General features: G+C 40.1%; 1 protein-coding gene across 1 annotated transcript in view; it reads right to left on the bottom strand.

Annotated features, from left to right (window-relative positions):
* Positions 1 to 3,464: 3,464 nt before the first annotated feature.
* si:ch73-116o1.2 (ras-related protein M-Ras) overlaps positions 3,465 to 27,079 on the bottom strand; it is a 31,415-nt gene continuing 7,800 nt past the window's right edge. Inside the window, exons 2-6 of the mRNA XM_012876177.3 lie at positions 16,754 to 16,999; positions 14,279 to 14,432; positions 13,235 to 13,334; positions 12,439 to 12,518; positions 3,465 to 5,732 (exon numbers count right to left, since the gene is read on the bottom strand). Of these exons, the coding sequence (XP_012731631.1) occupies positions 5,633 to 5,732; positions 12,439 to 12,518; positions 13,235 to 13,334; positions 14,279 to 14,432; positions 16,754 to 16,946 (627 nt within the window). The 5' untranslated portion in view covers positions 16,947 to 16,999 and the 3' untranslated portion in view covers positions 3,465 to 5,632. The remainder of the gene's footprint in view (positions 5,733 to 12,438; positions 12,519 to 13,234; positions 13,335 to 14,278; positions 14,433 to 16,753; positions 17,000 to 27,079) is intronic.

Here is a 27,079-nt window from a genome sequence, read left to right as displayed (position 1 = left end):
GGCTCAGAAGATTAACGAGGGGAGCTTCTGCTGAACAAGCGAGCTGTCTCTCAAAAGACACACGTGGTCGAGATCGCCGTGGCTGAGGAGCACGAGTGCGATCCCAGGATATCCAGCAAAGCCTGTCCCGAAGACATGTTTACCCTTCTCCGCCAGGCCACAGAAGATAGAGGAGTCAGTGTACTTTGGTTTATTTTATTTAAAACACCACTTGAACCCAGAGGTTAGATATATAAAAGCCAAACGTCTGCTAGAACCTGGTTTAGCTCCTTAGTTTGACACAGTGTTGTAGGAAACCAAAAGCAAACAACAGATTTTTTCTACAATCAACAAACAAATTCATCGTATGACTCAGAATCAGCTTTCTTTTGCCAAGTTTTGGGGTACAAACAAGGAATTTCACTTTGGATTTCGATGCTCGCACCGTGTAAAGAAACAGGCCGAGTAGTAACAGAAACAGGAAACTGTAACAGAAAAGGCATTTTCAGGGGGCAAAGGTAAGAACAGCAGCACTATGTACAGGGGTTTTACCCCCCTCGCCAGAGTAGCTGGCTACCCTGACTGTCAAGTGTTCATCAGAGTCACTGGGGGTAGAAACTGGCTCTGTGTTGGCTCATCTTAGCCATCAGCGCTCCGTAGCGCCGAACTGAAGGTATAGTCTGAATAACCTGTCACCAGGAGGAGTTGGATGCTCCCCAGGCTCACCTGCTGTTGGCGGTCAGACAGGAAGCTGCTGATCCATTGGGAGGTCTGCCTCTCTCCCCTGTTCAGGTCTTGCAAGCTTCTGTGTTACATTAACGCACTGTTTACTGAGTGTATATAGCTTCTGTATGTATATCCATTTTATTTTATTTTATTTTTATTTCATTTTTATGTCTGCACCATCAACACCAAGTCAAATTCCTTGTAAGTGCAAACCTACTTGGCAATAAACTTGATTGTGATTCTGATTTTGAATGGGGCCTCGCCACCTCAGAATGGTACAAATGTCAGCACAGCAGATATACAGTATATTAGAGGTTTTTAATTAAAATGGAAGATATTAGGTACAACGCAAAGAACTTGTCCTTTGCCAACAATTTATTTGCTTTCATTTTCATTTCACAGGAAACAGGACCTCGAACATAGAGGGATATGTAATTAAATCTCATGAACCTGTTCTTAACCTAGAGAATGACCCACATGCAGCTCCTGCTGCCGATAATAAGGCATGACTCAGATCTAAAATGATTTACCCAACCCTTTATTTCTACTTATACTTAAATATTTGGTTTAGTCTGCTGTTGATAAAAAACATCATCTCAAAATTTAATTGTTTTTGCAATTTTTATGAAAAAAAAGTCTTCAACTTGATAATTTTGACCCTCTTGGCAAAAGTTTCACATGTTAGACATAAATTTAGACGAGAATATGTGGCAAAACCAAAAATTAACGTTCCTTTCAATCCAATCTAAATGAGATTTAGCTATTTTGCAAAGAAGAATAGGCAAAATTGTATTGTCTAGATGTGCAAAGCTGGTGAAAACAATCCAAGGACTGGCAGATCTAATTGCAGCAGAAGGTGGTTTCTATTCAGTGTTGATTCAGGGGAGCTGAAAAGCAAATATAGACCAGACTTTTCAGATGTAATGAGTTAAAATTGATCAAAAATGTGCTTATCCACATAACAGCTGTTCATCTGCAGCCACATAGGTGTGAACGCATCACTACAGCTAGCAGCTGCTCACATGAGAAGTGTTTTCGGCATGTGTCCACACTGAAACACTGTTTCGGAAATTTTACAGAAGAAAAGCGCCAGGTTTTGACAATGATGACGTTACCGCCCGACCACACAACCTTTATGGCAGTGGTGACCAAACTTTTTGAAAGTACTCAACTGCCATATTTTTAAAAAGTTAAAACACAAAATTATTTTATTGGGATTTTTTTACCTGATAGGCAACAAATTCAACATGCAAAATATGAATTACAGCAAACAAAATAGTCTATTTTTTGTATATAATTTAATTTGCCATAAATAAAGGTGCAAAATGTCCTAACTTTTTGTATTTATTTTTTTTCTGTTTTGTCGGTCTTGAAAATCTTAAATTACCACCAATGAAAATTAAAACCTTCTTCCAGAAAAACTAAAAATCTTGCTCCATTTAGCCAAGTTTAATGAAAGGCTGTGCCCTTGTCTGTTTTGGGTTAAAGTTGCTGTAGGTTTATGGCCACTAATAAGAGAAAAATGCTTGGTGTCAAACACTTTTCATTTAAGAATTAAATGTCATTATTCAAAGATTTCCATGGGTGCAATACAGCGCCACCTACAGGTAATACAGCATTTTGGGTCATTTTCCATTTTCAGATTAACAGTTTCTCTTTTTGTGAACTTATTAGAAATAAAAAAAAAAAGATTTTGGGGGTAACAAACATTTCTTGTGGTCTAAATTTAGTAAAGTAGGGCACCATTGTTTGGTCTTAGAGCATGAGGTGGACATGGAAGTTCTGGGCTGGTTGCTGCAGGTGGGCTTTAAATCTGTTTAAATCAGTTATTTGTCATGTTCTGACTATGCTATGCTTACTGATATGCCTTGCAGTTCCTAGACACCTCAAATGTACAATAAATGTGTTTTTGTTGGGCTTAGAAATTGAAAGAAATGAACTGGTGAGTGTTTGTTTTATTGTTTGGAGCATGCTAATGCTAACATTAGCATGCTATACTAAGGCTAATACTCTTTGGTTGTTGACCTGGTACCATTGAGGTGATATTGATCAGTATTTGATGAAAGATGTTTGTATATTGTCTGATGGTGCACTATTTAGTGTTTTAGAATCGGATATTGATGCAAAAGAGTACTCTATTTGAATCATGTACATGTATATTTTTTCTTATTAATTCCATTTACTTATAAAAGGAAGTGTTTGATATAAATAATGACTTAATATTGCATATTAAGAGGAAATTAACTCAGTGTTGGACCTTTTTATACAGGCCAGGTCCCCATTTGATGGCGAGCTACCCACTGGGCATTTGGCCCAAGGAACCTGGATGTTAAACTGCTAGATCTCCATCTATGTGGTAGGAGGCATTGTGGCCTGTCCCAACATCCAAAGGACTCTAGTCAACATTTAAATTTTCCAAAGACTGGCTCAGTTCTTTGGATTTTTGGACTGGTTATTTGTTCTACAAGTTGGACTAATACTGCATGTGCAGGATCTCTGTTTGACAAAGTTTGTCTGTATATATTGTAAAACGTTTGTCTTAACGATGGTATAAATCACTTTCTGCACAATCTTCGGTGTGTTAAATACAACCCTGATCCTCCCTGAGTCGAATCTTTAAGTCTTCTGGTAAATAGGGCTTACTGTAAATATTTATTGCCTCATTGTAACATGATTTCAGCATCATAAATGCTACACTTGCATTTGTATTTATTTATTTTTTCGTGAAATATTCCACGTAGACTCCAGTAAAGCAGAGATTTTCATCCCAGGACCAGAATCTGTCCTTTTTTTTTATTTCCATCTTGGTCCACAATATACAGTACACATACTCAAAAGGCAAAAGGAAAAAAAATAAAAATAGACTTTTTTTTTGTCCAGGTCTGGGACACAGTGAGGTAACAGACAGAAATAAATTATTCAGTTGCTTAAAAACACTTTCCAATAATCATATCAATAATACAAAAATGGTATCAAACACACATGATGCAATAACTTCATTTAACACATTCAGTATAATTTTGCTCCCCTTCCATCCAGTCTGTTTGCTCAGAAGTCTGTAAGTTTATCTTCTTGTTGATTATTTTGAGTCCTTGTCTGGAAAAATGTCCCTTTTTAGCAGTAGCTGCTGAGAAATGCGGAGTTTCCCCTTCCAGGCGTCGGTCATCCAGTACAACATCAAAAATTAAGCACCTTAATTTAAAACTGGGTAATAATGCAAGTTTTGATACAATTTTAATGATTACATCTCAAATTAGTTGATCTGTTTTACAATCATGGCCAAGGCAACAGGCATACACAGGCACACGAGGCTACAAATCCAATCAGCTGTTTGAATGCTTTATCATTTCACATTCAGATATACACTTTTTTTTTTTTAACCGTGCCTTTCAGCTCACTTACAGGTTTAAAAAAACAAAACAAAAAAACTAACAACATGCCAATAGGAAAGAGTCAGAGATTGTTTTCAAAGTGCAAAAAACTTATTCCTTCAAGAGTTGGTGCACATCCTGAAGAGAAAGCCGCCCACCAACGCTTTAGTCTAATAACAGTACGAGCCATTTTCATAGATTAATCTGCACGTTCCAGCTCCCCCGTGGCGCCGGTCGGGTCTGCGGCTACCGTGGGACGACATGGCTTTGTGCCCGAAAGAGCGCGACGCCGCGCAAACCTCCAGGCGGGTTTCCTAACACTGACCGATCCCTTAAGCTACAGGATTCATCCTCTGCCTTCGCTGAGGGCCGATCTTCGTCTATCCTGGTCCTGAAGTCAATGGGGGGGGGCGGGGGGGCCGGAAAAGCCCCTGGATTGAGATAAAGTGACATCACATTATTTTGGTTTGTGGCCAGTGCAAATCAGCTCCCCCCCCCCTCCCTCCCCCTCAGCCCACTGTCTGCTCATTTATCCCTCAGCTGTTCTATTTTACAAGCAAAATTCATCGACTTTCTGTGACACAGCAGTGAATTTATCAACATTGCCACATATAATTACATAATTACTTGAAATAAGATTAAAAAAAAAAAAGAATGAGAGGAAACAATTTGTATCGCTCATACAGTATTGATCAAAGGTCACGCCACGTACAAGCACATGAGAGGGAACCAAGCCCACGTTTCTTTTTAAAACGGGAATAACGAAGCGGAAATAAAATCCTTTAAAAGTATCTGTAAACATGGCTCTTGATACATAATTTTTTTTTTTTTATATATTTTTTTTAATCATAACTGTAAAGTACTCCACAGCTTGACACGGCCAGAGTCTGTACAACACATTTCTTCTTAACGTTTCCCTCGTGGTGCACGTTGTGCCCTCGCCACACCAAATCAACCGCAACGCAGGCAAAAAAATAAACCCATCTGCACTTCCACATCCAGTCAGACCATCGCTTGGGACGCTCACCCTCACATGGGTCTTCACCCCCCCCCCCCTCCAAGCTGTTGTACTGAGATAATATTTAATTAAAATAGGTAGAGGCGCCACTTTGTGCCAGTGATTCCCTTAATCCTTTGCTCTCTGTAAAAGGTTTAAGAAAAAAAAAAAGTCGTATCTCCATATTTCCCCTTCCCACAAAAGGTTTGAAATCTTGTGCCGTAGGTAATTGCTCTCCGCAGCGAAGCAGTCGGCTGTTGCCCTGTTTCAGTGTTCGTTACAAAAAGAGGAGCGAGGCTGGGAAAGAACCTTTGAAAGCTAGAAGAGGGTAAAGCGGTCGCTGCGCTGCACCCGTCAGCTCAGCCGTCGTCTCTCTGGATCCACCGAGCTGTTCGGTGACACGTCTATCCCCCCCACCCCACCCTTCTGGCTTTTTGTGCTCCAGTAGTTAAAACACTGCTGTGGAGTTCCCTGACATCCAAAGGTGTGTTTTGTTGTTTTTTTTGTGTGTCCGTTCGTGTGGGTTTATGCGATGAATGGCGCCCGAGGAGAAAGGCGGTCACAATATGGCGCAGTGGAACCTGTGGGAGCCGGTGGAGCGTTCTGCTCGCCACTTCATCTTCTTTTTCTTCTTCTGGTTTCGCTCTGGGACCTGTTGTCTGCGGGTGGCAAGAAAAAGGGAACATTTTAGCAATTCTCACATTAAGGGATCAATATTTAAAAAAAAAAAAATATGTGAGAGGCCTGTTTTACAAAACCAATTGTTTTTGTTCTAAATAAATGTGTAATCTGTCTGAAAGCTCACCAGCATTGTGTACATATGATTTTAAATTAAATCTGAGCTGCCTCCTACTCATTTTGACAGCAGATGTCTGATCTGTGGTCTGATCCAAGATGGCCACCCTGTAGGCACGTCAGCCCAGCAGCCGGCAGCATACAATGGGGCGTCTACGTATATGATGTCTATGTCAGTGGTCACTACCTGATAGGACCCCTAAGCTGTCTACAAGACTGCCTGACTGTAATGTCTAATCTAGAAGTGCATTCATGTACAATTTTTATGACTTCTCAGAGGGAAGAAGTCTTTACATCAAACTGTTTTATATGTAACACCGAGCTTTACACACTGCGGTCTCCAGGACACAGCATCACATTCCCTCTCTGTTCTCACTGACAGGTGGGAACCCACTGGTAAAGAAACGGCTCTAGGTGTTCCGATAGCTAATCACACATTTTCCCATCCGTTTGGCCGCTTTGTCCCACTGGCAGAAAGTTTGGGAATTGTAGAAATTTGCCACAACAAATGTAGGCAACAGTACGCTCGACTATGATGGGTAAAACGTCCACAGAGAGTCAGAGTGGAGTCCATCAAGCTCACAGTACGTCTGAATATGTGGAAGCCTTAAGGCAGCCCACGCCTGGAATTACGCGCTAGCAACAAAAAACCTAGAAAGTTAATTAAATATAAAAGTTACATTTATTTTGTCCTTATGTTAGAAACAGGGCAGTGTAGTCCAACTACTCTGTCCTCCTGACAGAGATGGATAGAGAGCTGTGGACGTGGAGAGGAGGAGTGATATTATACACTTGGGAAGAATATTTAGTGTACCTTATGTTTATGGTCTGAAAAATACTGTATGTGTGAATTTCTGAGGTTGCTGCCAATGTAGGGAGCGACATTTTAATGTCAACTGCCCCGTCAGAAATAGTTATACCGAGAAAAACATTAACATGTTCATTAGTTTCTCTCCTTTTTTTTATTTTTTACAGTCTTGCTTCCAAACTTTTGGCCTGTAGCCTGTCATTCCCTCCCAGCACAGAATGACAACAATTGGATTATTGCTTTTGTAAAAGTAGATATTGAGGTGTTTAATATCTAAGGGGTTTTACCTGTAAGATCAACAGAAATGGGAGATTAGCCTCAGACTAACTTATAGAAGAAAAGACAGACAGCACTGCTCTGGATTGTGTCTGTACGTTATGGCACTACAATACTACACTCTTGCCTCAAGATGGCGATGTTGATTCATCCAGCTGTTCTCCATGAGCTCCACCATTCCTGCAGCATCTCCCTTCAGTACTGAAAGCCTGCAGTTATTGGACCGAAACCCTCTGACTACGAGCGTGGCCAAATATTTCCTGACTGAGAGAAAAGGTCTTTTCCAAAAGCAAACGTATGGAAAGCAAATTTGATTGAAAACAATGGCAAACAACTCATGTCAACCCTGCCACAGATGTTTTTTTTATTTTTATTAGTGGTTCTAGGGGCCTTTATTGAACCTTTGATCAGGCGCGCTGAGGCCTCCAAACATGGGTTACATGCTCCAGCCTTATCACCACCTCGCCTGGTTCTCTTTTAGACAGCTCAGGTAAAAGAGTCCATCAGCACAGAGCAGCAGATAGCAATCAGAGCAGCACAATGGCTGTGTTAAAGGGAGGAGTTCATGAAGGCATTCTTTAGTCAGCAATGGTTACCTCAAAGATAAAAAAAACGCCGTTCTCATCACTTTGCATCAAACAAAGTGACGAACAGCTTGCTGCACGGAAGATTGTATCCAAAACCAACAACCAACCAAGTGCCAGGAATGTCTTTGTAAGGGGATTCATCTAAGGGACTGGGTTGCCACCGGTGCAGAGCTTGCTCAGGAATTACAGAAAGCAGTGAGGTGGAAACCTTCATGCGCTGGCCTGGTGTCAAGTGGGGAACCAAGGAAGTCACTTCTCTCCAGTGCGTTAGAAGAAGAGAAGGTATGCGCCAATACGCAGTACCGATACTTCAAGATTTTACCCCACAGCGTACCGGGACTTTTTTCTAGAGTGATTACAACCTGCATCTCGCCGTCCCCTCCAACCTCTCCACAGCTTACAGCTTGTAGCCTATTTGTTGATTTAAAAAAACACGTAGCCCATTGCCTTGCCGTACAATGGTTGCCGTACATTCAAATGGATGTAGACGGTTCACATGTGAGAGGAAAAGTGGAGGAAAATGATCACGACTGTAATGTTTAGCTGCCTCCAAATACTCAGAGAGGAGCTGAACTAGAGCAGAGTTGAATGATAACTCAGAACTGTCCTTCACTTCAGACCAGAGGCGGTGATAGGCATTTTGGGGGCCCTGAGCACAAATACTGTGTGATGCCTCCCCACGTGGAAATAAATAATAATAATGGATTTGTCTGCGTGTTTCTCTTTATTGTACAAAATAACTTCTCAATATTAATGTTTTGAAAAACAGTTAAGAGGAGGAATTTAAATCCTGAAAATACATTAAATTAACATATACTTCTACACAAGATAACTCTGTTTACCTATCAAGGAGATAAATGAACAAAGACAATAGATTTTAAGTGAGATTATAATGAGAAAACAAATACAATACAATGAATACAATGCAACAGTGCGCAGTATAGTATCAAACTAAGACTCATCGTATAAAGTTTTCTTAGAATAAGACTGTGTATTTGTTTGATGAAAACCTCTAAAAACATAAATGTCTGACTTTCCAGAGGAAACTGAACAATGTGATCATGACGAGTTTTGTTTTCCTGAGGAATATTTATTAGGAGAAGCTCATTAAAACCAAAGATTCTCAAAGTCTGCAGAACCTCTGCTAATTATTTTAGATGAACAGACTTTAACACTGCGGTTCTGAGTAAATATTTTTTTTAATAGGGCAGACGTGACAGGCTGAACGTGGGAACAATTCTCAAGTGCAAGGAGAAGAAAACAAACAGTCCCGGCCAAAGACACAGATCGTGTTGGAAAAGATGGCGCAACCATCTGCAAAAAAAATGCTAAAATGCATTTCTTATATGTCCCCAGAGTCTTTAGGGTAAAAGCATAGACATAATATAAGAGTAGACGCGTCATTGGGCGGGTTCTGCCTATGCTGCGATGCGTCAGAGCGTCCGCCATCTTAAATGTGGCAAATCTGCAGTTACTCAGTCACTTAAACAGTATCAGAGGGACTTTAATCTCTAAATATACTTTGTATTCGTAGTATTTTTTTTGTAATATTACAAGTTTATTTTCGTATCCCTTTAGCTTCATTCTCCTGAATTTATTCTCCTGAAGAATAAAAATATTTAAAATAATCTAACCTGGCCCTATTACTCCAGGAGTGAAATAATTCTGCAAACTGTGATTATTCTGGAAATGTTTCCCCTTAATTCTCATAATATGATGTTTTTATCATAACATTATCACTTTTGTGTTTGTTTGTTTATTTTTACGTTATTGACCTAAGACTTTTTTTCCTCATATTATTAATTTTACCTCTTTAATACTCACCTAAAAAGTCTGTTCCTAAAGGTTCACATGTGACACGGTTTTTATGAAATAATGAAGACCACAATTTTAAGATTTAACAAATTGATGCTTATATTCATAACACATACACACACAATATACAATATATACGTATATCTCTATATATATATATATATATATATATATATGTGGGTGGTGTGGGTATAATATATATCTATATATATAAGATCTATAAAATATATATATATCGATATATATAATAATACTTATGACTGATAGTATATCTATATGGAGAGAGATATATAGGTTCTCTCTCTTTTATATATATATGAGTAATTATGATATTATATTATCTAATCCTCTATCTGTCTATATATCTGTCTATATCTATATATAGATATATGTGTGTGTGTGGTGTCTATATATATATATATCTCTCTCTCTATATATCTATATATATATATCTATATATATCTATATGTGTGGTGTGTGTATGTATATATATATATATCTATGTGTGTGTGTGGTGTCTGTATATATATATATATATCTCTATATATATATATATAATATATCTATATATATATATATATATCTGTATATGTCTATATATATATATATGTATATATATATATATATATATGTATATGTATGTGTGTGAGTGTGTGTGTATTTATTGCAGCACAGGAATGAGGCATCTTCTCTGATCCACGTTCACAATAACAGAACTCAACTTTTTCTGCCACATACAATATGGTGGTGACGTTGACGTGCGAACCTGCGCCCTATGACGCGTCTACGTATATATGTCTGTGGGTAAAAGCCCTCACTCTCCTGTGAATAGCAGCCATAACTTTCTTACTCCATATCCTAATAACAGCCTAAGTGCTTCAGGTCCCACTCCTTGGCGGTTAGCGCGTGCAACCCACAGATATTCAACCCATAGAGAACCTTCAGGTCAAGTTAGAGAGGCAAGAGCTACTAATGATGCTTTATTGTCATTATGTGTAACCATAATTACATTTTTTTTGTAAAACAGGTTAATTGCACTGGCCAACTTATGCTTACTTATAGTCTTTAGTAGCTAATGGGTTCATTTCCAAGTCATGAAATTGTACAGCAGTCTATAGACCATCCTGAAAATCTCTCTCTCTCACGAAAATATTTTACCATGTTAACACATGCTGAAAATACTCTTATCCCATGATTGTCTCACCCCTTTCTAAGACTGCAATATCAGTCTGTTACCACATGAGGGCAGTAATGATTCATCCATCTACCCTTCCATCATCAACCTTCCTGTCCAGAGCCTTCTACACATTAGCTACCCTCAGCACTGACACACTAAAGCAGGTATGGCCACTTCTCGTAACCAGGCTCCTGCAGAACCTGAAGACAGGCAGAGAAAATAAACCAGGTGTTTACCCAACTGAGCTATATTATACACTGGAGTGCTGATTTTGCCGAAAAACTGAAGTCACTGGCCGCCATCTTGCTACTCCCTACTCTCACAGAATCCCATAGGATTTGGTTGCAACAACAAGCAGTTTTATGTGCTGAAAATCCAAAATATTGGATTTTGCACATGACTTTCTCAGTACTTAATAGTTTTAGAACATAACATAAAAGTATATGGCATTTGACATTTTAAAAGTTTTAAGCCTCCCCCCCCCCCCCCCCCCCCCCCCCCCCCCCCGAACATGAGAAAATCCTCGTTATTCGATGCTGTACCGCACATATTCCCTCGTTACTGGGGGAAAATAGGGAGTACCAATATGGCGGCTGGTGGCTTCAAAGCTACTCATTCTAACAGCGGGCTAATAGCACTCCAGTGTATAATATAGCTCAGTGGTTTACCCCAGGTGTGTTGGAGCAGAGGCATGTCCAAAGTGCAGCCCGGGGGCCTTTTGTGGCCCCTGTACTGATTTTATTTCCCCCCCTCCCCAACTGCATTTCAAGAAAGAGTTAATGGGGCGTGCTTCGGTGGTGCAGTGGTTAGTGCGCACGACCCATGCACGTAGGCCTTAGTCCTCGATGCAGCCGACCCAGGTTTGACTCTGACCTGCGGTCCTTTGCCACATGTCTCTCTCCCTCTCTCATACCCCCTTTCCTGTCAGCTCACTATACAAAAAATGAGCCACTAGTGCAGTAAAAACCTAAAAAAAAATGATTTAATGCACAGCTGGCTGATGCAGATTTTTTTTTAATTAGGGCAAAAAAACATTACAGAAAAGTAATAATCTTACTTTGAAAATGTGTAACTATAAGTACAACAGAAAGTATTCATCTTTTAATAACCACACTTTTCACATTCTCTTTATGTTCATAATAAATAGGACCCATGACATTTGATTACTCAAATGCAGACTTTGGTGCATTAAAATGTGCTTTGAATTCACTTCTTAAAATTGGTTAAATACAGCAAGTGTTTTCAAAAAACAACTGACCCAAATCCTGTTTTTATTTTGCTAGACCCAAAAGAGTTCAGTTTATTATTATAAAAGAGCCAAATTAAATTATTGGAAAATATTTTGCAAACTGAATGACTATCTTTTAATATGACAAAAACCCTTTTGTACCGGTGGCTCAACAATGATTTACATATTCCTTTCCTACAGTAAACCTGACTGATTTGTTTATTTAAAATGATTTTTTTAGAGCAACATCAATTTCCTCAAGTTCCTTTGACTTGACAATTTCGGCCCATATGCTAAAAAGTTTGGACACCCCTGCTCCAAAGCATGCAGGACACCAGAACTACCAACATTTGCCCCCAGAGGATAAGCTTCAAAACATCTGACCAAACTTATCTCGCCTGATCAGCCCTAACAGACTAAAGAGACACAATGGAAACACTTCCTTACGTCAAATTCCTCTGAAGCTGTACGCAGTGACAAAGAATTATTTCATTGCCATCTTACCACCATCCTTACTTCCCTCTCCATGTCGCCAGCCTTTAGAGAACTCAGATACACGTTGATAAACTGAGTAAAAAAATAAATGTAGCTAAATTTTCCCTCTCTGGTTTGGATGCAATCGTCCTAAAATCAAAGGAGCGTTCGAGTTTGTGAAGCACTGAAGTGAAGCCGAAGTTACCTTATAACTCGGACCAGTTCATGAAAGGCTTTGTCCACGTTCATCGGAGGATCCTTGGCACTGGTTTCAATATAAGTTATCTGAGGAAATACAGAAATAACCAGACGTAAATCAAACGGTGACAGAATTTACAGGAGAGAGAGGCACGGCAGAACTCAACAGAAGGCTCCATTTGCATAAACTGTGTAAACTTGGACTGAATTTATACTGAATCTGTCTAATTGACTGGATTGTGCCATTTATTTATTTCTTTAGATAAACCACATATGTTTGTCTCACAAAACATATGTGCAATGATTTTAGTTATGAATTGGTACTGTATTTAAAAAACCTGGACTGAATCTGATTTTACCACTGGAACTAATTTTGATTTTGAACTTAAATGATGCTTAAAATCAGGTCAACTTCAGGGTCATTCGCCAGCCGAGCCGTCGTCTAGCCTGACAGATTTCCTCTATCTGCAATTATTAGGAGGTTTTAATCACCAGTGAATAATCACATGTTTATTATTGCAATTATGCTCTTCTTAGATAGTTTAAATAATTTTTTCTCCATCTCTGCAGGGTGAGTAAAACTGTCCAACGGGCTGCTGATGGTCCGACAGCCTCACATCATCCCTGACATTGTACTATAGAGCCAGCTTTGCAGATAAACACGATTAATAGGTTTTTTTTGGTCAATAGTCTTTATTTATTGTTTGAAGCACAGACTAACCCAATAAAAGAGTTTGCATGCAAAGAGAAATTAAAGCTACATGTGTCCAATTTAAAAAAAAAAGGGGAACTTTAGGACTCACATTATGTTTGGCAGCCATCTCTTGGCCCTGGTCCGCTGTCACCTTCCTTAGGTGAACTAAATCCACTTTGTTAGCTACCAGCACCATGGGGAAGGCTTCCCTGATGGGAAAGGGAATAAAACAAACAAATGTCATTGATTTTGAAAGAAAATAAATGTAATTTTAATCTGAGAACCCCAGCATATAGGAAGCAAACAGACTTATTGTCCTGCTGCTGCCAAATGATTAACTGGTAGTTAGATAACGCGTCTTATTTGCTGAGTACAGTCTCTGAGAGGTGTCGGCTTTCTGCAACACTTCAATCTTCTGAAGAAAAGACAACAAACAGTTTACAGTCTGAGCAACGTCCACTGCAGACAGCCGGCAGGGTGATCGGTGCTCGTTTCTATTTCTGTTCCCCTCCGCAGATATCAGAGCTCGTTCTTCGGCTTCAACATCTCAGACAGGAAGCAGTTTTAGGGAAGCATCTTTAACCTGTTTTGTCCAAAAATCGTCCCGATATCCCACATTCTTTGCCTTTTTGCCCAATGAATCGTGCCTGCTGACTCAACAAAGCTAAAAAAAAAAAAAAAAAACCTAAAGGAGGCGCTGACAGCACCACATGCAAGATAAAGTGTCAGCTAATCCATGGCAAGTATATAGGTTTCTCATTAGGGTCTCAATGCCCTACAAACAAGTTTTTTAAAGAATGGAAATAATATTGTAAATTTAAAAAAAAGCACAAATGTTTAATTGAGCAGTAAACAAATACTCTGTTTCACCACAATGTCAACTTCTACTTCACTCAAGAGCTAGTTCCTCTTATCTTAGATATATTTAACACTGCTGTGCACACATTCTTTGGGGGCCCCTGGTTGATGTTATTATGACTGCAAGCTGTCTTTTCCACCACATTTTTAATGACAATGAAAACTCAGCACCATATAATAGATCATCCTTAACTTGAACGATAAACCCAAACAGTTTCTGACGTGAAGAAGACTCTTTTCTATCAGGTTGGGGTATTCTCGGACACTAGTGTTACGAAGACCAACCCCGGCTCACCTGTCTTTGACCCGTAGTATGAGTTGGTGGAATCTGTCGACGTGTTCGAAGCTGGCCTTGTCCGTGACGGAGAAGACGATGAGGAAACCGTCTCCTGTCCTCATGTACTGCTCCCTCATTGCACTGAACTCCTCCTGGCCTGCTGTGTCCAGCACTGGGTACACGCAACCACAGAAACACAGGATCAGTGTCGACTCCCTCCGCAAGCAGCCATGTTACAACACACGTTTAAAAACAAAAAAAAAAAAAAGTTTCCTGCTTTCTGGACAGCAGATAAAATGAAACCACAAGATTTCTTTCCATTGACACTGCAGGCCTCTTGTGAGGGAATTTACAATCTTGGTAAAAAAGAAGCTGACATAGTATAATTATCCTAATCCAGGGGTGTCCAAACTTTTCGGTACAGGGGCCAAAACTGTCCAGTAAAAGGAACTCGAGGGCCAAAAAAAAAAACCATTATAGTTTGTTTTTTTTAAAACCCCAAAAAATTATCTAATTTTTTTTACCTGCTCTATGAAATATGATAATTTTAAAAAATAATTTTTGCTCATTTGTCATATTAAAAGATTTTTGTCCAGCTTGCAAATTATTTTGAATAATTTAATTTGACTTATTGGTTCAGCCATATAAAAACAATATTTGGCTGAGTTGTTCTTTGAAAACACTTGCTTTAATTAGCCAATTTTAATAATTGAAGTCAAAGCAGATTTAATGCACCAAGGTTTGCATTTGAGTAATTAAATGTCACTGAATAGATGTTACTATGAAATTAAAGAGAATGTCAAAAGTGTGTTTATTGACAGATGAATAATTTGTGTTGAACATAACTATTTCAATTGTAGGCTTTTTACTTTTCTGTCATAATTTTGCCCTAATTAAAAACTAAAAACTTCCATCTGCATCAGCCACCTGGACCAAATCTTTCTTGAAATGCTGTTGGGGGCCACCCAGAATGAGTCCAGGATAAGATTTTCTTGAAATTAGTGTATTTATCCTTGATTTGAGCAGGTAAATAAAATGATCTGCCATTGGAATAAGATTTTTGGACTTAAAACCGGAACAATTCATCTCCATGATCTTATTTCAAGTCCAGTTTATCTAACTATCTTATTTTAGGGGTCAAAATACTCATTCCATTGGCAGATAATCTTATTTATCTGCTCAAATCAAGGACAAATACACTAATTTCAAGAAAATTATACTTATTTTTAGTTCTGTTGTTGCAGTGAAGGTGAGCTCTGACTCTTGTACTTGTAGCCCATCGTATGGCACAGTACCAGCGAAGTAGCTCTCAGCTTCCAAAAGGTTGGTGCCCCTGATATAGACATTGTCCCGTGATGACCAAACATACTTTCCTGATACATCAGTTTGCACGGCCAAGCAACTTGGAAAACCCAAGTTTGCCCAAAAGTACTCTTGTGTTAACTTGGCTTTGGCATTTTAAAGTATAGAACAGCTGCTAAAATACATGAAAATATAATTTATCCATGCACTTGCACAGTTGTTTGTTATATGTGGAGAGTGGCTTTATTTGGTGAGTCGGTCGGTCTCTGTAGTTTTGACTCTACAACACTTTGGCAGAGAAGTTAATGGCTGACTGCGGGGTTCCTAGGTTCTATGGCTGCAAAAAACAAAAAAACAAAAACCCAAACCATCAACATCTCACCGCCCCCATGCTTGACAGTACATCAACCAATCAGTCATTTATTTGTGTCGCCCTTTTCACACCCACAATAAAACAGGGAGATGAAGGAAAACATTAAAAAGTGGATATAAACAAGGCAGGGAAAGGCCTTTAAGAGCTTCAAAAACAAATATCAGACGTCAGAAACCTACCCCAAGACTGAAGGGAAGCCAATGCAGTGAAAATAAGACTGATGTAAAGAGTATGAGTCTGGGGGGGGTTGAGTTAAATGGTGACCTGCTGCGTTCTGAACAACTTGGAGGCGACTAAGGGACAAGTGGGGGACACCGACATGGAGGGATGTTGCAATGGTGGATTCTGAAACTGATAAAAGCAGGAACAGCGCCAGGCATTTGTGCTGATTTCTTCGTGTTTGGTTCTCTTCTAACATGGTGCTGATGAGCATTTTGGCCAAACTGGTCACTTCAATCCAACCGTGGGTGTTCTTGTGGTCCATTCAGGTGTCGAGGTAACGGCCTTACCCTGACAACTCTCCCAAATAAGCCCCATTCGCCCTTTGACATAAACATGCTGCCCCCCAGCAGGAGACATCCTTTTGAGGGCCTCTGATACAGTCAAACTCTTGTTACCTTTATTATCTCTCATTATCTTTAATTGTGTAAATTGTTTTCCCCAAATAAACAAGCCACTTTCCAGCAGAAACAACGAGCTGTTGGATGTTGCATAATTTCAGAACCCCTGCTATGTTACAAACAGCTGTCAGAGAACTGCTAGTTACCCTGGTGTGTAAGCAAAATCAGATATTTTTCATCAATACGCGTCCAACTCACCATCCAGTATGGCCCACTGTCCATCTATTTCAGTGTGTTTAAGGTACGAGTCCTCGATGGTGGGGTCGTAGTCCGGCACAAAGATCTTCTGGAAAAACTGGATGGTCAGAGCGCTTTTCCCAACGCCGCCGTCCCCCACCACCACCAGCTTGTACGTCGGCAGGTTGTCGCTCGGCACGGCGCTGGTGGCCATGGCTACCTCCACAGTGGTGGGCAGAAGGCTAGAAGCTGGCTGGTGAGACACACCTGGTTGACAGCAGGGGGGGGGCATAAAAGAGGGATTGACAACAAAGGAGGAGAAGGTGAGACAGATGTTGAGGCTTTCTTTTTGTTGTGGCTGCTTTGTCGTCACCATGCAGACGACAAATTACAGCGACAAGGGTTGGAAATAAACTAACTAGCCCTAACCCTTACCCAGAGCTGGGTGCATTCATTTAACATTTAAAGCTACGCAGAATATATCTATATTTATAAAATATTTTATTCATTTATTAGGAGAAAATTAGCTGTTCAAAGCAACCTGGCCCTAAGTGAAAAAAATATACCTAATAACTAGTGAAAATAAAATATATATACCTAATAACTAGTGAAAATTAAAAATATACCTAATAACTAGTGAAAATTTAAAAATATGTACCTAATACTTGTAAAAATAAAACAATACCTAATAACTAGTGAAAATTAAAAAATATATACCTAATAACTAGTGAAAATTTTAAATGATATACCTAATAACTAGTAAAAATAAAAAAATACCTAATAACTAGTGAAAATTTAAAAATTTATACCTAATAACTAGTGAAAATTAAAAAAAATATACCTAATAACTAGTGAAAATTAAAAAAATATATACCTAATAACTAGTGAAAATAAAAAATATATACCTAATAACTAGTGAAAATAAAAAATATATACCTAATAACTAGTGAAAATAAAAAATATATACCTAATAACTAGTGAAAATAAATAAAAAATATATACCTAATAACTAGTGAAAATAAATAAAAAATATATACCTAATAACTAGTGAAAATAAATAAAAAATATATACCTAATAACTAGTGAAAATAAATAAAAAATATATATACCTAATAACTAGCTGGGCGAGCCTTAGCTGCAACAACAGCCACTGAGCGTTTGCCATAACTAGCATATCATTTTAATATATTCTAACGTTGCTCCGATGTTCCTTGTCCATTTTCAAGGGATGATCTTACAGTTCATCAGATACACCCAAAGCCGATCATTGCCGTACAATCTCTTAAAGAGAATCACTCTGACAACATGAAGTGCTAAAAAGATTTCAGAAAGAAACACATCAAGCACCGACCTAAAGAAGTTCAACAATAGATGAGAAGCGAAGTCGCTCAGTGTGGAGAGGGTTACAAAGCCATTTCTAAGGCTTTGGGACTCCACTGGACCACGCAGTGACCCGCTGAGACCAGAAACCGAGAAAAACACAAAGCACTGGTGAACCTTTTCAGTGGCGTCAGGATTACATAATTACTCTAAAAGTGCAATGAGGATTCATCCAGGAGGTCACAAGAGAACTCAGAATCTAAATCTAAAAGCACTGCAGGCCTCGAATGCCTCAGTTAGGCTCTGTGTTCAAAATTTTATAAAAAGAAAGAGTCAGACGAGACAGAAGTGGAACTTTTTGGAGGGTCTCACTACATGTGGCATAAAGGAACAACACAGCATGACAGACATATCAGTCAAACATGGTGGTGGTGATAACATGATGATCTGGGATTGCTGGTTTAGAACCTGGAAAACTGATGGATCCGTGAATTCTGCTCTCTGGCAGGAAAGCCTGAAGGAGAATGTCCATCAGTCCGTGACTTTAAGCTCAAGCCCAACATGCTTATGCAGCAGGACAATGGTCGAAAGAACTAAAGCAGGAGGAAGGCTGCACCTTTTGTAAGAGATCTTTTAAAAATACTACTTTATTCTCGTAATTTTACAATTTATTCCTAAAATATTATGACTTTGTTCTCATAATTTCCCACCAAAAAAAACAAAAATCCCACCCGTCAAAAGAGGGTCACCAGTAAGTCTCATTGAGCAATGCTGAAAATCTAGTTATTAGGATTAGAGGGTGACTGATCTTTTGCAGAAGAACTTGGTTGGTTTGTATTGTTTTTAACCCTTAATAAGGGGTTTTTCTTTCGAGAAATTTGCATTTGCTTAGCTCATATTTGTCTAATATTAAAATTAATATGATCATCTTAAACATGAGTACCAAAACAGCAGAACCAGGTGAAATATTTGTGGGTGTATCTACCTTAAAAACAGACCTAAATGAGCCACTAAAGGCACCATGGTGAGCCTCAGTTGTGCAAATACAAAACATTCAGGACATTCCTAAATTAATTCCTTTTATTTGTTTAATTTTCTAATCCAACACTACAATAAAGAGTACAATTTTATCTTTTTTTTTTTTTTGTATTAGTTGGGTAGTATGAGAGCAATGAACATTTAAGCAACTGGGCAACATAATTGTCGACCACATGGGTTAGAGTTTTGAAAACTTGTTTAAAGTATTTTTCCATGTTCTAGACGTCCATAGAACTGCTTCAATCAGTTATAACCAATTCCGTTAATGTTGTATATGCTCCAACAAGATATTGTTTAAATTGGAAAAGATGAATAAAACAATAGACCCGAGTGTCCTGACTGGGAAACGTATCATTGTGCACTCCAAGGTGAAGTCCATAAACCTTTTTTTAAGCCATAACAGCAGGAAAAAAACAATAAAATGCTGGTTGCCTAAACAGAGTTTAACTTATTCTAACATTCTCACATTGGCCAACAATGAACATTGCACATAAGAACAGAGAACTAACACCCACCCACTACTTAAGCACACTGGGGTATTGCAACGTCTTTAGCAGCATTATTTAACAATTTGATGAAGACGAGAATAAATAAAGGAGTTAACTGGTTGCACATGCAGAGGGAGACTTTATATTGTCTCATGTTCAAAGCTGACCAGCTATCAAAGTGAAACAGTATCTTAAAAATAGACTATAGTCAAAACAATCCATACAGCCTGAAAATGAAACATGAAGAAAGACAGGAGCGGTAAAAACATTAGAAACTGGAGCAGCTTTCCACTGACGCTTTCTCAAACGTCCTTAAAAAAAATGTTTACAACTGGAACCTGAAGCTGTGCAGCTTAATTAAACTGAGGCGCTGCTCCTCGCCCAAAGACAGGCTGCCAATAAATCATCTGGAGAGACCGGTATTCCTGTCTCCCCCACTTTCACGGCTGTATAAACCAAACCAGTCAGTTTAAACTGCAGTTTAACTGTGAGACGGCCACATCATCATGACATCCCGTGGCCTCTGGAGTGCAGGCTGGTGGAGTAAAACTCCTGATTTAAACCCTTTGGCTCAGCGGAGAAAGAATAGTCTTTGCTCCAAATGAGAGTGCAGGGCGTCAACATGGAGTTTCCAACTTTAGGGGCCATAAATGTCGTGGACTTCAGACCACAGAAGGAATATATCAGAATAATCCCTTATTTATTCAAGTGTGTCGGCTGCGCACATTTACCACACAAAAATGAGCAATAATAATAATAAATTATGTAAAAGATTTAGACTAAGACATTTTTGAATGAAAACAACATAGAGCATGTACAATTTGTGCAAAAACAGGACATTTATAAGAATTGTGATAGCAGGAATATACTGTAGACAGCTTATTTGGTTTGTTGGCAGTAGAATTGATTGTAACGTCTGCACTTGCCAGCTAACCTGACAACAGCCAGCTGCATGTATCGCTCCGCCTAGCTCCACTCACATACATCTGGGACACGGCTCATTGAAAATGATTTCCCCAACCAAATTTTTGGTCTGGCCAATCAGGACGCAGGGCGGGTGTTTCATGGATGTGACGTAGTGGAGAAGCCACCGTGAGATTCCAACAACAATGGCGGCTCGCATCGAGGAAGCAAGCGTTAGCATTGATGCTGCTATTTCTTCCGTGTTGTCCAATCTATCTGATATTGTTTCATTAAAAGAACATCAGAGAACGGCTCTGAAGGCTTTTGTTGGTGGAAACCATGTTTTCGCCCTTCTCCCGACCGGATTTGGCAAGTTTTGTTTTCCGGGGCGCGTACGCGGACGCGCCCCGGAGAGGTTAGCGGTTAGCGCTAACCATATTAGGAGGCCTTTAGTCCTCAACGCGGTCAGCCCGGGATCGACTCCGACCCGCGGCGCTTTGCCGCCTGTCTTCCCCCCTCTTCCTGTCAGCTCACTGTCAATAAAAGCTGTGCCACTACAGTGTTTCCCGCAGGAATTAGCTTATGCGAGGCGGACCGACTCGCGGAGCGGGGGGGGGGTGGGGGGGTGGACGACACGTTTTCCGCGGACCGGCTCGCGGAGCGGAGGGGGGGGGGGGTGGACGACACGTTTTCCGCGGCCGCCTCGCCAAGATAGCGCTGCGGGAAACCCTGCACTAGAGCCGCAAACACATTAAAAAAAAAAAAAAAGGTGTTTTTTTTCCTGCGTCGGTCTCATCAGCGTCACGGGTTAGCTTCGGTGTGAGTGGTTGAAATAGCACGTCGATAAAGATGACAGACAAGTGGCTTATCCAATCATATGCAAGGAGTTTTGATAAGGCCCAGCCTTCAGTAAAGGCAATGCCTATGGCGGTGTCCCAGATGTATGTGAGTGGAGCTAGGCGGAGCGATACATGCAGCTGGCTGTTGTCAGGTTACTTGCCAGCAGGAAGGATCTGCGATCACGCTCCTTTGTGCGTTACGGATGCAGCACCCTGTCGCTACAGGAGATCTTCAGTTCTTCATGGGTCCCAGAGTCCCAGAGTGATGCTATCTTCGCTAGACTTGCCTCCGTCTCCCACAACTTGCACTGGATCGAAGGGGCACCCGAGGCAGTGGCGCCTCCAGAAATGTTTCATACGGGGGCCAGATAGGCCAATTAGACTCTTAAGGTGGCACACTCAAACTAAAAGCCATATTTTATTCTACTGTTGTAGTAAAGCTGCCTGTAGAAAACTATCTTAAAGACTTAAGTAAACGCCCACAAATATATTTTGGTTTATTGTTTGATTTTTAATGTTACTAATGATCTAATGTGCATAGACCAATAACAGTACAGTTAACATTTGGAGTTGAGCAACAACTCCTTTTTATTGGGTAAAAATATTAGGAATAAGGTGTGCATGTATTAATTTATTGAAAAACAAAACTGCCCTGCAATAGACTGGCGACCTGTCCTGGGTGCACCCCGCCTCTCGCCCATTGATAGCTAGAGATCGGCACCAGCACCCCACGTGACCCCAACAGGGATGGACGTGTTAGAAAATGGATGGATGGATGAAAAACTACTTACTAAGGGAAAGTAGATACTGTCAGATACAAATAAAAGCACGATAGAAGGTCAAGAAGAGCAGCTGCTTGGCCAGCTGTGCATAATGGGATAAAATGCTAAACTGATGCAACTACAGTTTACACTGGCGAGTTGGGTGGCCAGGACACCCCCTGGTGGCGCCATTGACCCGAGGACGGAGCTGGCCAACTGGATTTACTTTAACAAATATATCTGGAGTCCCGTAGAGCTCAAAATACAATCTCATCAACAGAGACACGTTCCAAACCCAGAGCCCCATCGGTTTGAAGATGTATTTTAGTGAATTGTTCAGATTTAAGGAGGTGGGTAGATTAGCGATCAACATTCTTGGATGTGATATCTGGCTGAGGCTCCTGATCCAAACTGCATGCTCCTGTGTTGCTGCAGGTCAACACAGGTTTTCATTGCTTTTTCTCTAGAAGTTAGACACATACCGGTGGATGTTGTTGTCAAAGCCTTGAGCCGGTTCATAATCCACTGGCTGGGGGTAAAACGAGGTGCAAGATATGTTGAATTCTACACAACTTTGAAAACTCTTTATTTCCCAGACTTAACAGACATTACCTAATTTTAAAACTGAAAACATGGGGTAGTGCCACTAGCACAGGGGTTTGTGCATGCGACCCATATACAGAGGCCGGGTTTGGCTCCGGCCTGCAGACCTTTGCCGCATGTCTGCCCCCTTCCTGTCAGCCTACTTTCATTTAAGGCCGCTAGTGACACAAAATATACATATAACATAACTTTCTGGGGAGTTTACTCTGTTCTAAGGCAGATGTTTCATGTCTTGCACAACTCAGCTCAAGATAACGCCTTAAAAAAAAAAAAAAAAGATCAGTATCAACGTCCCATGGTGGAGCAGCAAACAAGTGAACCTTAAGTCTTTCAGAATTAAATTGCATGCACATTTTTTTTTTCTACTTCTTGGGTGTGTCTCGGTTGTGAGAAAGAAATTGAGAAAGAGGAGGGAAAAAAGTAAACCTTTCTATGCTGGCCTCTGTGAAGAAAGCTGTAAATAATGGTTTGGGAAGGAGGCGTGCATAAGTGTACGCCGACAAAAACAAAGTCCGACGTTTTATTCAAGTCCAGGAGGGGCTTTAGACAGAACAGATGGCAGTATGGCTCCTTTAATGCCAGACGAGCTGAATTCAGTGCATTAAAAATGGAAAGCTACAAAAAGCTTCGAGGAAATGAAGAAGCATTTGTCACCAGTGTCTCAGCCTGCCATCGTGGTGAAAGTTACTCTATAAATACAGGAATGTCCTAAATTTAGGAAAAAGAAGGACTAAACACAGCCACAACAGGCTGAACACAGCTTCCTTCAAAATCACATACCAGATGGTTCTAGAAGTCCAGAACCAGCCCAAATATGACGGCTCAAAGATGGATAGCTGTAGCTTGTAATTATAACCCCACCCCAAGCATAAAATAAGAGGGAGAGATCCGTCTGTTTAGCTGAACTAAAGTTCTGGAGTCCTTCTTAACGTGAAGACAATAAGACCCACAGACCGAGAGCCAGAAGAAGATCGGGACACGTGAGGAGAACAGGAGACGTAAGAGGAAGAAGATGATGAGATTATTCATAAACAGAAGAAAGAGGCTGAGGAAGCAGGGGCACACGAGGACAAAGCGGAACGGTTAGAATTAGGGCTGACTCACCACAACAAACGCCACCTTTTCATGGTTCGGTTCCTTTTTTTTTTTTTTTTTTTGGAGTAAATACATTTTTAGACCCGACCAGCTCAGTCCTGGTTGTTCCAGTTTATGAAAAACAAACTGCAGCTACATTTAGCTCCACAAGTCTGATTTCTTTAAAATGGCAAATAAACATGTTTGGAACTTCAGATATTAACGCCTGGAGCAATTAAATAGGGCGTACTTCTTAAGAGAACGCGTTGAGGATCTTATGTAATGGTTTGGGCTACTAATCTAGTATTAGCCTGCTAAAACAATGCATTTTTTGTTAAAACTTAGGCCATTGAATACTTTAGTTATTTAATGTAGAAAAAACTTGCTGACATTGGCAAAAGCAACTACGCCCCTTAAAATTGGTAACGACGCCCCTTGGCAAAGTTTTTTCCACCGCATGCCCTTCCTGACACAACCGGGGTTCAAACCTGAGTCCTCCGTATCAAAAACACAGACTCTACCTGCTATACCATAGAAGAAGCACACTGCACACAAATTTTTAGTAAAATGCTATGAGAAATGTCATAAGACCTCATTACCTTATCTCAAGCTACACTATGCAGACTGCCCTGATGGGGATCTACTCACCTCGGCATGCTGAATGCTTGAAGTGGGCAGCATGCCAGGAGAGTCGGCTCTATTTCCTGATTAATTTTTGTAGCAAATGTTTAACCACTAGGGGCAGCACTGAGACAAAAGGGAACCCTGAAGGAGTTGCAGACGTCCACAACAGAGACTGGAGGATCTGTCCATAGGACCACAATAAGTTGTACACTCCATTCAGCTGGGCTTTATGGAAGACTGGCCAGAAATAATCTTAGTGTTAAAATTAAGAAGGTATGTTTTGGGTTTGCCAAAAGGCATGTGGGTAATTTCCCCAAATGTATAGAGGAAGGTGCAGATGAGACTAAAATCGAACTTTTCTGCCACAATTGCCATCTTTACATTTGGTGGAAAAAGAGGGAACCTTGCATAAATGAGAACACCCTCCCAGTTGTAACGTAGAGAGGTGGCAGTATCATGTTGTGGGGGTGTTTCAAGGAAAGGGATCTGGGGTAGTTTGCAAAATGGATGACAGGAGAAAAGAACATCATTTAAAAATATCAAAGCAACGTCTGCTTGAGCCCAAATTGTTTTTCCAATTACCCTAAACATACCGCCAGATTTGTTATAAAGCATTTTAACGTTAATGTTTTCAAAAAGCCCCAGAAAATCCATAAGAAAATTTGCAACTAGAACCGAAAGAGTGTGTAAACAAAGCAACCTAGGAAATTATTGAGACACCTGTTTTGTCAGGAGGAATGGGCCAAAATTCCAGCAAACTGTTGTGAAAAGTTTTATGGAAGGTTTGACCCATGTTAAAACAGCTTCTAAGGCAGTTCAACCAAATATTAAGATCAGATCAGATATCAGCTCCCATATTGACCGATCCAGCATTCCCGATCCCATCATGTCGGTTTTTTATTAATATCATACACAGCAATACAGTAACAGCGATCTAGTCACTTTAATTCTATGTTTGCAATGGCGGTTATTTTATCACGCAGAGCACACACAGCAGCTAGTGATGAGCAAACACAGCGTCATGTAGTAAGCACCAAACCGAGCCAAGTGTGCTATTTGGAAACATTTCAAACGTGATAGTCTGACTGCGACATGAAATATCTGCAACATAAACCTTTTTAATAATGTTTATGCCTAGCCTGATGCCTTTATTTAAATGGCAAGGTATACAGTTCATTCATTCAACAGTAGAATCGGATCGGTATCGGCCGATAAGCTCCGCCCAGATATTGGTATCGTATCAGATTGGAAACAACTGGATTGGTGCATCTCTAAAAATAATGTAAAACTCTGAAATTCTAGGAAGTAAGAAGCACATACTATATTCTGCCATTTACATAATACAGAATATATCTAAAATTTCTTAACTGATTTAAAAATAGCAAATAGCAGTATAACTTATTTCTACTATGTTTAAAAAAAAAACATGTCTAAATGATGTGTGGAAAGATTTTCACACCGAGACCTTTAAATTAGCAGTGAATGGGTTAAATGTTGAATCCCTCGCTCTTTACACAAGTATGCAAATCCAACATAACAAGTCTCCTCTGTCTTACTTTAAAGCCTCAAGACTGAAGGCTGAAGCGCACAAAAAAGCCCCACATTCACCAACATCTCGCACAACACCCCCACCCACGCACCCATTTCTCCTCCATCCACCAGGAAACAGCTGTCAGCTGGCCGGAGTCCATCCTTTCCTGCTTGGCACAATAGAGGGAAGGAAGATGTTTCCTTCCTTTCCCGGGCTAACCAGTCATTTACGCGGGCCGAGCAGAGACTCAGAGCCACGTTCCTGACATTTAAAAAAAAAAAACAAAAAAAAGCCTCACCAGTTGTTGAGTCAGTTAGGCTGTCAAAATGTTAGGATTAAGAATCTGTGCCGCACTAATCCTGTAGTGCCAACTAAAGACCCTCAGGAATTTATAAAAGAGGGGGAAAAACATCAAAAGCAGCCTCTGTAATAAACTAGACTACCTGTTAGCAGTTTTGGTTTTCAAGCTCTTCATGCATGGGGAGGCTCTGCTGAAACCAAGTCAGGTCACTAACCTAGTGATATATAATATATAAACATAACATAATATATAAACAGCCTGTCAGGATTTCCCTCTGGTAAGGTGAACACATCTCGAAAACACCCACTTAATGCAATCAGGGGTGAGAATTAAAGGCAGTGAGTTGATTTCAGATAGAGCTGACCACTTATCCGTCCATTTATTCACGCTTTAAACGGTCCACAGGGCAGGGCCCGTGCTCGATGTTGCCGTTTAACTTCCGTTTAACTTCTTGAAAACATTTTGTTGTAAAACCATGCACGTTTAATCTGCCAAACCATAAAAAATAACTTCTCCCATTTAGTGAGACAGCAACAACAAACAAAAAAAAATGGCAGAGTGTAAATTTCAGACACATCTGCCATCGCTGACATACGACCGCAGCACCAGAGGAACATTAACATGTTAAACGGGTGACGTTTGTGTGTCAGCAGCTAATATTTTCCCTCACAATGGCTTCGGAAAGCCTCTCAGGGCTTTTCAGAGAAATCGCCGGTTGCCGTCTTGAGAAAGGATAAAGAGATCTCCTTGTTCACGTGGGAACAGAGCAGCAGCACAGCTCACAGAACACAGAAAAGGAAGAACACACCCCGGCCTCCAGAGCCCCACTGTTACCAACACTCATCGATCATTCGGAGGTCCAGAA

Source organism: Fundulus heteroclitus, chromosome 7 (assembly GCF_011125445.2).
Source record: "Fundulus heteroclitus isolate FHET01 chromosome 7, MU-UCD_Fhet_4.1, whole genome shotgun sequence".
NCBI lineage: Eukaryota > Metazoa > Chordata > Actinopteri > Cyprinodontiformes > Fundulidae > Fundulus > Fundulus heteroclitus.
This window is presented reverse-complemented; position numbering and strand designations above follow the sequence as displayed.